The sequence below is a fragment of the Amblyomma mixtum genome, chromosome 9 (genome assembly GCF_055824585.1).
Source record: "Amblyomma mixtum isolate Tamu chromosome 9, ASM5582458v1, whole genome shotgun sequence".
NCBI classification, from domain to species: domain Eukaryota; kingdom Metazoa; phylum Arthropoda; class Arachnida; order Ixodida; family Ixodidae; genus Amblyomma; species Amblyomma mixtum.
The window spans coordinates 82,737,428-82,750,324 of NC_143020.1; the positions used below are offsets into that span (position 1 = coordinate 82,737,428).

General features: G+C 44.1%; 1 protein-coding gene and 1 pseudogene across 3 annotated transcripts in view; one reads left to right on the plus strand and one right to left on the minus strand.

Annotated features, from left to right (window-relative positions):
- Positions 1-1,174: 1,174 nt before the first annotated feature.
- LOC149329881 (prestin-like) overlaps positions 1,175-12,897 on the minus strand; it is an 89,365-nt gene continuing 77,642 nt past the window's right edge. For all 3 annotated transcript variants that reach the window (XM_089559678.1, XM_089559679.1, XM_089559677.1), the window contains 6 exons: positions 6,830-6,939; positions 6,199-6,259; positions 4,292-4,513; positions 3,432-3,486; positions 3,190-3,302; positions 1,175-1,529 (listed from right to left, as the gene is read on the minus strand). In XM_089559678.1, coding sequence (XP_089415804.1) covers positions 1,500-1,529; positions 3,190-3,302; positions 3,432-3,486; positions 4,292-4,513; positions 6,199-6,259; positions 6,830-6,939 — 591 coding nt within the window. In that variant the 3' untranslated portion in view covers positions 1,175-1,499. The remainder of the gene's footprint in view (positions 1,530-3,189; positions 3,303-3,431; positions 3,487-4,291; positions 4,514-6,198; positions 6,260-6,829; positions 6,940-12,897) is intronic.
- LOC149329882 (uncharacterized) lies at positions 8,219-9,798 on the plus strand (annotated as a pseudogene).

The window sequence follows — 12,897 nt, forward strand, 5'->3', positions numbered from 1 at the left end:
AAAAATTCTCTCCCCAATGCAGAGGTCGTGGAGATGAAAGTGTCTTCAGAGCCGAAGGGACCCTGCGCAGTTAGGCAGTTTTGTTTTTTCTTCTAGCTCACAGCAGCCATATACTTCATGATAGAACATTGTAGATTTATATTTAGGACTCACCATTCCCATCAGCACAAGACGAGTGTATGGTTTGTCCTTTGATGGCAAAGAACGACTTGTGCAGCTCGAAGTTGATAAACACGACCGTGAGAGTGCGTCATATTGCTGCGCTATCTATGTACGGGTAAGATATCTCCGTTAATGCCTTCGTCTTTCACTTCACGCCATCCTTTGTTTGAAGCAATAAATTGGCAGAGGCTCAGCTTGGTTAAGCTCGGAAATTGCGAAAGCAACTTCATCCGTTTCTTCAGCCCGCATCCACCGTGTCTACCGCCGCTCTGCGCCGACGGCTGTTGTTGTGACTGAGAGAAGGAAGAAAAGAAAATTGCACGAGCCTGCCTACTGACTCGAGCCAAGCCACCACCGCTGCCACGTGCAGATAGAGGAGAGTTCCAATATCAGAGGAAAGAGAAAAAGGAAAGAAAAGACGCGTGTCGCAGCAACAACCTCGTCCGCCGAAGCGGACGCTGCTGAAAAAAAAACATAAGCGGCCGTAGCCGCACTCGCTCCACCTCCTCCACGAGCTGGAGCTCTGTTTATACAAGTGCTATGACGTCACTCCAACAGCAGCGCTCCTAGAGGGAGAAGCGAGAGGCCCACCCCCCCGCCGTGTCTACCGCCGCTCCGCCGGCGGCACGAGTTGGGGCCCTTCTCTTCCACAGACGGTGTGACGTCACTCCTACCGCAGCGCCTCTAGTGGGAGAAGCGAGAGACTCACCGCCCGCCGTGTCTACCGCCGCTCTACACTGACGAGCCGAGCTGGGGCCCTGGTTTTTCGCATCTAGTATGACGTCACGTCTAAGGTCACGCTAAAGGTCAAACGTGTCCACCGCCGCGCTACGTTGAAGGGCTCAAACTGTCCGCAGTATTGCTTTAGCAATAAAACTTTTCGCACAGCACAGTAGGCGCTGGGTAACACCCGGCGCTTAATGTACCGTCAGGCTTCACCAGTTGTCCCTAGTGCTAGGAAGGATGCAACTCACGCTCGTTGAATAATACTTTATTTCACTCAAACATTCAAGAATGCGTACGTCGGCGCGACTAAATAGTGACCCATGTTTACTAAAAGGCTGGCCTATTGCAATGCTAAGATGAATCCTATATACAAGTAAAAAAAAGAATACATCCGAAGATGATATCCTTTCGTTGTGATTGTGTGTGATGCCAGCTTACACAGTATTCTGTAACCATAAGCTTTGGTCTACTCTGCTACTTCTCCCGATGAGCTACGTAGTCAAAATGGAATATCTGGCGCAAGTAAATCGCACTGCCGACTTGTATGCACACAATATCCGCTTCCGAGGTACGAAGGCAGTGTTGACATTTCGGTGTCTTTCAATCCACTCTCACATGGAGACGACTCCATTGGCTGGTTCCTGATAGTGAGAAAAACGCAGGAAATAGTGAAAAACTTCATCAAGTTTAAAATATGAAAATCTTTCATAAGGCACTCACCATATACATTTAGCAAGCAGAATGCATCCCTCTTTAAAATCCAATATTCCCATAAACCTGTATCCATTAAAAAAGGTTTATATATCGGAACCCATATGTCTACGCATCTTTTTTATAGCCCATTTTTGGAGCTTCGCCACTTCCGAAAGTTATGAAAGTTCCTTTAAAAGTACGCCGCATCCTTTACGGTAACCTACTGGAGTATCTAGAGAACGATGGTTTTTGTTTTTTTATTGGAGATGTGAAAAAGACAGAAAACTGGGAGGCTTAACTTAAAGGGTAAAATTATTTGGGCTGCACTGCTTCTAACTGGAATGCTATCCTCAGGCTAAATTGATGAACTCAGTTCTTCTCACTGGAAGAAGGCTGTGTAAACAATGCTGGGTTAACTTTACTCGAGTCTGCAATGAAAAGAAAAATTGCAGTTAATACCTTTTCTTACGACTGGAGCTGCTGTAAATTATGAGTGCGTTAAAAGTTTCCGCAATTGCCTTTGTACTTTGCCCACTGTGTGAAAATGGTGCCGTTTAAATCGTGTCCTAAGCGAGTTGCGATGTCGTGTTCTTTTTGTTTCCGGATTTCTGCGCTCTTTTTCCTTCCTGAGTATTCTAAGCTTATATAAGGAGAGGTCCACGGATCGGTTTAGTTTAGGAAGGCTTTTACAACCAGCGAAAAGCAAACTGATAGCTTTTCCTAACCAAAAAATCGTAAAATGACAACTCCACCGAGTGTATGTCAAGCGCTTTCTCTTATATCACGGAAAGACCAGTAAAACTTTCGATCTCGTCTAGCACTACGGTGCTAATTCCTTCCGAACGACTTTGGGAAGACCGAGAACTAGCTTCTTTGCGCAGAGGCAGTGTCGCATCCTAAGGAGTCTCGATAACTACAATAGGAGTTAATTTCATTCAGTGTTGTTTCACATATTGCTTTTGCTGGATATGTTGAGACGAATAGCTGAGTACCACAGAGCGTCATCTCCTGGCAACAAACACCCCGAATTTGTCTCGGATTAATCACTGCATTTGTGAGAACAACCTCAGTCAGCAAACATTAAAGTGTAACGAGACATCACTCAACGCAAAATGCTCCAGCATGCCATCCCTCTGAACCAATACCAATTTCTCCTGCGCAAGTCCTTGAAGCACGTTGCTACAAAGAATATTCTAATCGCGCGATGGGGCAAGTGGGACATCGGAGGGACCCTTTGTAGCCCAAGTGTCCACTCCACAACTCTTGCCGGGCAAAAGTTTTTCGAGGAGCCGTAGTCGTATCTTCGTTATTTTTCGTTCTCTCGTCGCATGCCACCATGTTTCTAAATGCAGTCTGTGAAGCGTCATCCAGCAAATAGACGAGTACTTGCAAATATAATGGATTCTAGAACCGTTCCCAACAGCATGTTTTCTTGCATATGTAAAGGCCCGCGTCTTCATTGTAATTCATGGGCGGAAACATCTTGGGACAGTGATATCTCTAACATATTCCAAGCGCAAAGATTATTGCGGCAAAAAGAGAAAGTTTATAATTGCTGGCATTTTGCAATCGTGCCAAAGAATTTCGACAATAAAACAACATACGTACCTTTTGTTCAGGTTTCAACACATGAAGCACTGCGTCGTGCACCGAAGGATAGAAGCTGCCGGCAGGAATTTCATCCAGCACTTTACCCTTCTTGAGCATTGAAAACACGGGCGCTGAAAAATATGGAGAAAAAACGCGACTCGTGAAGCCTGAACGAATCACTGGGAAAAAGTTCTGTATGGCTTCTACGAGTGGCTAGTATGTACTTGAGAACGCTACGTAAACAGGAAGTCAAATCTTACCCGAGCAGCACGCAATGTACACGCCGATGTGGATACTTTGGTACTCCTTCAGCACCTGGGATAGTAATGGCCGAAATTCAGAAGCAACCTCTCGAAGACTATGCACGCAAAGCCGATTATCTTCCCTCAACCGCATTTGCAGAAATAATTATGCGGCACTGGAAACTTTAGTGTCATAAATTATAAGGTTATAGTAATTGATAAGGTTTGAAGTGTAATGATTTTACTTCGCCTACCAAACTTTGGCAACATTATAGCTTTATTCTAAGGGGGAAGTCCCTGTTTGCTCCTTTTCTTTCGGAAGTTCTCTTCAAAGGAAGTTGCCAGCCCTTGTTGCCTACCACACGAAGCCTCTAATAGATATGGAAGAGGCTTGGCATGGCATAGAACTATGGCCAGACGCTACGCGAAATTATTGGCTATTTCATAGAAACATAATTTTGTTTTCAAGATCTGTCATTATAAAGAATTAATGTGGACATCAGATTGCCTTATATGTTTGCAATGGGATAGTATTACAAATTTTGATGCCTATACCGCAACAGGCGTCACTACCGGTTTGACGACACCACTTCTATCAGGCCAACTGGCGAATTCGACTCACATCACTTGGTTTGCTTCACGCGGGAAATTGTTCGCATTAAAGTGCTGGGCAAAAAATTCACGTGGACATCAGATTACTTTATGGTTGCAATCGGATAGTATTACAAGCTTTGATGCCTTTACCACTTTAGAGGTCACTTCAGGTCTGGTGTCGTCACCTCCATCCAGCCAACGGGAGAATTTTATGATCAATGACACATTTTTTTTCTCCATGAGGAATTTAATGATGTCGCATTAGAATCGCAGGGGCCGCGTACCTGCTTCAGCACAACAGCACTGGAGCCATCGACGAAGGTGACCCTGGAGAAGTCCAGCACAATGTGACGAGGCAGTTGGCCGGCACTACTTGACGGCGTGGGCGGAGAAGAGATCGAAGACGAAGATGAAGAATCTACATCGGCGCCCGCTGTTGTCTGAATGCTTGCCGTCGATTCGCTTAGCTCGTCGTAAAGAGGGGGGCCGGGTTGTACGGCATTCACCTGACGAGAATGAATCAACGTTACGCAAGAGCAGAATGCGATTCGTAATTCTGATCTCGCTTTATGCTGCAACAGGTGTAAAATTTGTGAAATATACCCGGTGCTTCAGGGAAGCCTGCCACTGGTTTTTAAAACTGTTGGTATTTTCAAGTAGGGAGAGGCTATTTGTGACATAGTATAATAACTAGTAAAGTGATTAACTAAATTCTAATAGTTACCTTTTTAACTACTAAAGATTGACGCCTGATTGCAAATAGAGATTTGTAGTCGGCTGACAGTAGTAGCCAAATCAGTTTTTAAAAGTTTAGAAGACGCGATTACGCTCGCCGCTGTGGCTCAACAAATTTGGGTCATATCTTACGCCATTTGAAAACCGCGCGCTGCGTAAAGCGTAAAGTGACGTCCGTCAATTCGCGTCACTACATGCCACATGTACCACGCGACATTCTCTGCCCAGCCCGCGCTGGAGCAACAAAGTGTACAGGAGCACCGCAGCGCGGGTGGGGCAATAAATGTCACATGGTACATGCGGTGTTTAGTGAAGCGATTTGATGGACGTCACTTTGCGCTCCCTTCAGGACGGCAGTTTTTGAATGGCGCGGCAAGTAGCCGAAATTTGATGAGCCACACCGGCGAGGATTATCGCGTTTTCAAATTAAGAAAAGCTGATATGGCTACTACTATCGCGCGGCAACAAACCTCTGTTTGCAATCAGGAACCTGTCAGTAGTAGTAAAAAGCTAACTATTAGAGTTTACTTAATCGCCTTACAAGTTAACGTGATTCTATTTTCTAACATCCGCAAACACTTGCTGTACAGCAGAAAGCCTCTGAAAATACCTATTTTTACAAATTAGTGGAGGGCTTCCCAGAAACACCTGTACATGCAAGGCCTAGGGCGCGCGAGAGAATGTCTTCGCAAGAGAACTGGCTGCCCTTGACCCGGATTCTTCAAGAAGCATCTAGTGTCCAGCAACACCCTGAATATAGCTCACCCTGTGTAGTGAACTAAACGATGAAGCCCTCCCCGCTGGCTGTGACGAATAATAGCTTAAGACAGACAACAAAACGCTAGCAGAATAATTTTGGCTGCGCCATCGTCGACATAAGTAATATGGTCTCAGCCTTTCGGAACAGTAGACGAAATAGACGAGTCGCAAACTGTAGCAGGCCCCTCGCGATATCTTACTGTCGCATTGTTAGACTTTGTTGGATGCCACCTTCAGCGCTGGAGACGGAAATATCGCAATCGGAATTTATCACAGAGAAGCTTTATTAGTGCAAATATCCGAAACATTTTCGAAACCTTCAGTGACTACCTAAACGCATCCCGCTGTTCCACGCGAAAGCGCTGAAAAATAAATGTTGCTATTTTATGAGGTTAAATCTCCAGTGCTTCTGGGATTGAACACACGCCTCTACATCAGTAGGTCCAGTTTTCGGATGTTCGCGTCCTACGGGCTGTTGCGCCAACTTAATATCCTCTTTCAAGAGGTGAAGCTTTCGAAACGTGCAGTTTAAGTTTGGAATCTCCCTTGTCTGTCTTCTCGCACGCCGTTCCAAATAGTCGTTTATGTGCACCTAAATGCAAAAAGCTCCAAGTCAGTTCCGAACCGACGCCTAAATGCTAGTCGGTTGTTGTCCTTCCATGCACAACTTTAACAAGAGGGGTAACATAAGACTAACCCAGTACAATGGAGGGGCAGGCTTTGCAGCAGCTTCTTTCTTCCTGGCTGCAAGCACTTTGCTGTAACAAGACATGAGCAATCAGCCACGTCGCCATTGAAGTTTACCTGAAAATTAAGCTTTTTTTCGCTGCCCATGTCAGACTCGGCGACATTTATGGCACAAGATTTCAGTTCGCGAAAACACTTGACTGCTCCGAGTCTGGTCAACATCTAAATTCTTCCATTTTATGTTGCACAGAGTTCATCGTACTTACTATACTTTTCTTCCTTATGGTAAAAGGCCATAATTATCGGAATATGACGGTGATGACGAACGCGAGAAAGCAGTCTTCCGTAGTTCAAGGATGTAAGTAGTGCTTTTAGCGTCTGTAGCCATGTGGCCCACTCAGGTGATCTCTCGCAGTGTATTAATGGCTGAAGTATACACTCAATCATATACGCTAGCCGCTTCTACACCCACCGTAAAGCATACAAACTAGATTCTCAGACAAATGAAAAACTTTCGCTCATTGTTGACCAGACTGCCGTAATTTAAAACACGGGGCACAATGAATCGGTCTGATTTTAACTTGCTTAACTATAGACTTCTTTAGTAACGAGTTACAACGGCCGAAGGAAGAACTACTCACTGCACACGGATAAGGGTTCTCCTGGACAATTCCGCCCTAAAGAACTCTGCGTTGGCGAAGTGTAGTGGCCCACCAAAATGATAGACCTTGATGCCAGGAATCTCCTGCGCCTGTTGAATAACAATCAAGCGTATGTACAGCATGGGTTTTCTAAAGAAGAGCAAGATTTTGTTTTTGTATAGAAAGTATATCAAAAATTTACAAAAAAGCAATGAGCACACCACGCCTACTTCTGTACAAAATCACAGGTAACCCGCAATAAGACTGAACTTTGGTAATGCATTCTTGTACAAAATAACAACAAATCTATTACCCCTCGGACAAGGTAAACAAGCAGAAAACTTGGGCAGCTCTCTAATCTCGGTATGGTTCGCTTTGTCGCCGCTCACGAAGTAGGTATAAATTATATATGTGGCGTTTATGCCCCAGCAGCTCCACTGGTGCTAGGGGAGACCGCTTAAGAAAGATCCGAATGAATTTTGACGGTCCGAGGTTATTTAACAAGGGCTAACGTCACACAGCACAAATGTCTCTTTGCATTAAACCTCGATCGAAATGTGGCCGCCTCGACTAAGGCTCTATCCAGAGAGCTTAGCATCATCCACTGCACTCTACATGCACTAAGCCACCATGGCCTGCCCAAATCAATAAACGGGGGTTTTGCGTCGTAAGGCTAGCTCCTTGCAATGACTTCAAAGATTCTCATTTGTTTAACTCCTGACAGACTTTCTTCAACGCTTAGTACAGACAAGGTAATGAATAAGTGTAACGCAACATTCTTTTTTTTTTGTGCGGCTCGTTCATGTTTCATTTTCAAAAAGCATTCTCGTTTGCTAAGCTAAGCACTATGTTAGCAAACTGGGATGTAATTGTAATAGCTACATCGGCACTAAAGGTACTTAGCTTCATTATTTGCGTTAAAGCCGTTCACCTTACAGCTTGCCGCACATCAGCAGAACTTTTGGTAAAAATTAAAGCGTGAGTTGCGTCTGCACAAAGCACAATATCTGTACTGAGCAGCGTTATGATCCGCAGACACCACCGTCGTTCTGTGCAAAACATTTCATTGATGAGCGCGTGGCTACGATGCTTAGACATGGCTGGAAAGTCATGGCTGGAGAAGATATGGACGAAGTATAGAACAAATTCTTCCTAATGTATCGGCGCATCTTAAACACTAAGGCATGTGACAACAACAAATAATTCTTTAGCTTTCCACTCTGGCACTCTTCACCGCCACTTTCATCGAATGTTTAATAATCCTTCATTTTAACTTAATAATTTCATAATAATTTAATAATAATAATAATTTAAATAACTATTTAATAATCCTTTTTTGCCTGCGTCACCTATTCTGGATGCTCCGCCACTTCTGGACGCAGTGGTCGATTCCGTCTGGCAACGTGGGACTCTGACTGCTGATCGGGCGGTACAAAAGTGCGCGCCTTTCGACGCCCCTCTGGGCCACGGCACAGCCACTGCGATCCCACGCTCACCACTGATGTATCTACAGGTGCTGCTGCTGATTTTCCTGGGCCGGCCATGGACGATGCACAAGACGGAATGCCTCAACGATACAAGCTCCCAGCTCGGCGCGTGTACGTCAACCGACTGCGGCCTATCAACATGTTTTTTGCCTGCGTCACCTATTCTGGATGCTCCGCCACTTCTGGACGCAGTGGTCGATTCCGTCTGGCAACGTGGGACTGACTGCTGATCGGGCGGTACAAAAGTGCGCGCCTTTCGACGCCCCTCTGGGCCACGGCACAGCCACTGCGATCCCACGCTCACCACTGATGTATCTACAGGTGCTGCTGCTGATTTTCCTGGGCCGGCCATGGACGATGCACAAGACGGAATGCCTCAACGATACAAGCTCCCAGCTCGGCGCGTGTACGTCAACCGACTGCGGCCTATCAACATGTTTTTTGCCTGCGTCACCTATTCTGGATGCTCCGCCACTTCTGGACGCAGTGGTCGATTCCGTCTGGCAACGTGGGACTCTGACTGCTGATCGGGCGGTACAAAAGTGCGCGCCTTTCGACGCCCCTCTGGGCCACGGCACAGCCACTGCGATCCCACGCTCACCACTGATGTATCTACAGGTTGGTTACTATGACGCTTATTCTTACCGTGACGATGACGTCTGTCTTTTAGCGGTGTCGTGGCCACCTCATGTTTTGAAAAGTTTCCGCGCTGGTGTATCCTATTTATGGTGTCTGCTAGTTTTGGGAGGCGATGTCGAGCTAAACCCGGGACCCATGACTAAGGCTCAAGAGGAAAAGCTGGACCTTGTGGCTGGTTCCATCTTACGCCTTGAAGCTAGCAATGCAGTCCTTCAAGACTCTGTCAACAAAGTGCTTCAGATTCACGCAGACTTAAAAATTGACTTAGAAAAACTAACAAAGCGAGTTCACGATCTAGAGCAGAAATTTGCAACCGCACCATCTGCTGAGCTCGTGGTGAACAGTGACAAGGGTCTCGCAATTGTACAGGAAAAAATTGACGACCTTGAAAATCGCTCTAGGCGATCCAATGTTCTATTTTACGGTATAGATGATCCAGAGAAGTCGGAAACTTGGGAGGAGTCTGAACGTCTCGTAAATGACTTTTGTAAAGAAAAACTTGGGCTTACTGTTGAATCTGTTTCCAGAGCACATCGCGTGGGCCGCTTTTCTTCCGAGAAAAAGCGGCCTATCATAGCCAAATTTTTTAATGAAAGGGAAGTTCGCACTGTCATGAGCCGCGGCTATAAGTTAAAAAACACTAATTTAAGCATCTCGCGCGATTACTCCGAAGCCGTTCGCGAAAAGCGACGGAAGCTTCTCCAGTTTTCAAAATCTATTAAGAAAGATGGGGATAAAGTGCGACTCGTTTTCAATAAGCTCTTCGTTAACGATGATCTTTACATGTGAAACACCAACGAAAGTCGAGCCATTCTTGTATCAGGGCGCGAGGATGGCGAATGACGTCCTCCCTCAGTTTCCGTTAACCTGAGTTCATCGACCACCTCACCTGCCAAATTACGAGTACATTGTGGTAATGATAACGAATGGCTGTTTTTGTACACCAACATTAGAAGTGTTGTAGCTAACGGTATTGCACTATCATCTTTCATCGATTCATGTCAAGCTTGTTTAGTGGTACTAACTGAGACGTGGCTGAACGACACTATTCATGATGTCAACATCTTTACCAGTGCATGCAATTTCAAATTTTTTTCGCTGCGATAGACAACTGCGAAGGGGGGGGGCGGTGTTCTCATCGCGATAAAGGAAGATTTCATTGCCACACCTATCGTTATCGATTCTTTCCTTGAATGTGTTTGGGTTTCTTTGAATGATGGTGCATTTCGTGTCATCATCGGCGTTTTCTACCGTCCTCCCGACATGTCTGGTGCGTTTTCAGATCAATATCATCGGGTGCTCAGTGAAATGTATGCGCGTTTTCCCAATTCCGCTGTTATTATATTTGGAGATTTTAATTTTCCAAGAATTAATTGGTCAACACTTTCCGTAGTGGACACAGATGCAGAAGCACATTCTTTTCTCAGCACTTGCCTTGATTTTTCATTAACACAACTCATTAACCAACCAACACGATCAACTAAAGCCTCTTCCAATGTACTTGACTTAGTTCTCACAAACAAACCTGATATATTTTCAGGCATAACTCATGAGGAACGCATCTCTGACCACGATGTTATCACTGGGTACATTAAATTTCGCGCTAGTAAAAAGATAACTACTAAAAAGAAAATAAGATGTTACGGCAAAGCAAATTTTGATGCAATTAATGCAGAATTATTAATGTTTTCTGATAAATTTCTGCATGATTTCTGCTCTCGCTCTATAGAGCAGAACTGGATCCTTTTTAAAACTGCCCTCAATGATCTCATCGACCAGTTCATTCCCATGTTAACCATTACCTGTGATAGCAGTTCTCCTTGGTTTACCAACCGTCTTCGCGGCTGAACAACAAAAAGAAAAAACTATACAGACAGGCAAAACTGAATGGTCTTGTGAGTTCACATGACAAATACAGAGAATGTGAAAAGGATTATAAGGCACTATTAAAATCTACTCGGCGCATTTTTTTTTTCTCATGACTTGTCTTCCATGCTGAAAAATAATATTCGCCGTTTTTGGCGTGTGGTAAACCCAGTAATTCGACCTGACATCAATCTTACAGATTCTGTTGGTGTTCCCATCCCTGATTCAGAGTGCGCTCAACTTCTTAACGATGCGTTTGTAACTGTGTTCACAGATGAAGACATTACTTCCTTGCCTACATTAAGCGCACTAGTGGAACTAACTATGGACGAGATAGTCATCAGTGAGCCTGGTGTTTTATCTCTACTAAACAATCTCAAAACATCTTCTAGCGCTGATCATATGGGCTTCAATAATAAAATTTTAAGGAATACATCACATAGCATTTGTTCCATGTTAACCGCATTATTTTCCCAGTCGCTATCAACTGGCACCATTCCTAACGACTGGCGCATAGCTAAGATAATACCCATTTTCAAATCAGGTGATCGTGCTTCTCCGCTTAACTATCGTCCCATCTCCTTAACAAGTACAGTTTGTAAATTACTCGAGCATATTATACATACTCAGGTCATCAACTACCTTGAAGATCATAACATTATCTTCGATCATCAGCACGGTTTTCGCAAGGGCTACTCATGCGACACCCAACTTGCCGGTTTTATTAACGATATCCATGCACTGATTGACGCTGGTTTTCAAGTTGACGCAATATTTTTAGATTTTTCTAAAGCATTTGATCGCGTTCCACACCAAAGGTTGTTGCTTAAACTTTCCCAACTGAACATTCACCCTAATATTATTGCATGGATAGCAGATTTTCTCTCATCTAGAATTCAGTTCACATCAGTTAACAACTCTAACTCATGTTACGCTAATGTTACGTCTGGAGTTCCACAAGGCAGTGTACTGGGACCTTTACTTTTCCTCATCTATATTAATGACTTACCCAATTGCGTGACGTCCAGAATCAGACTATTTGCTGACGATTGTGTGCTTTATCGACGTATAACCTGTAACACTGACAACCAGCCACTGCAGTCTGATCTTGAAGCGATAAGCACATGGTGTTCTAATTGGTTAATGCCTTTAAATCTTTCCAAAACTAAGCTCATGTCTTTCACCAATAAGCCACGTATTCGTACCGCCTACTTTCTTGATAACAATAGTGTAGAATTCACCACAAGTTACAAGTATCTTGGCATTAACCTTCAATCCGACTTATCATGGAATCATCATATTAATCTCACTCTTGCCTCCGCTAACCGCACTTTCGGACTTCTCAAACATAATTTAAAAGAGGCCGCGACACATGTAAAAAAACTAGCGTACACCACATTAATCCGTCCGAAACTCGAATACGCGTCTGCCATTTGGGATCCTCATCAAAATTATATCATCAGTAACATCGAAGCCCTGCAAAACCGTGCTGCGCGATTCATCTTTTCTGATTATTCATGTTACACCAGCGTCACCTCATTGAAGACTAAAGCCGAGTTAGATAACTTAGCACTGCGCCGAAAAATTTCCCGTCTATCACTCTTCCACAAGCTTTATCACCATCCTTCCCTTCATGATGAATTCTTTCAGCCACCGCCAGTTATCTTTCCACGTCGCGATCATCCTTACAAAGTTAAACGCATTAACTGCCAGTCATTCCATTATGCCTATTCTTTTTTACCACGCACAATAACCGAATGGAACGCTTTGCCATCAGAAATTGCCACAGAATCTGATCTAAATAAATTCCAACATCTTATGCACTCATGTTTCAACAACTAAAAAGGTATTTTTTAGCGTTCTTTTCTTCCGCCTTGTCTTCTTATTTTATATTTTTTGTTTTGTACTTCAGCGGAACCTTTTCCAGTGTCGTCTTTTTCTTTTTCTAGCGGTGCTGTTATTTATGCTCAAATTTTGCTGTTATGTGCATTGTTGCGACCCTTCCTGTGAATGCCTACTTATGATTAATATTTTGTGATTTCTATTTTATTTTAGTGCAATATTTTTAACTTATAA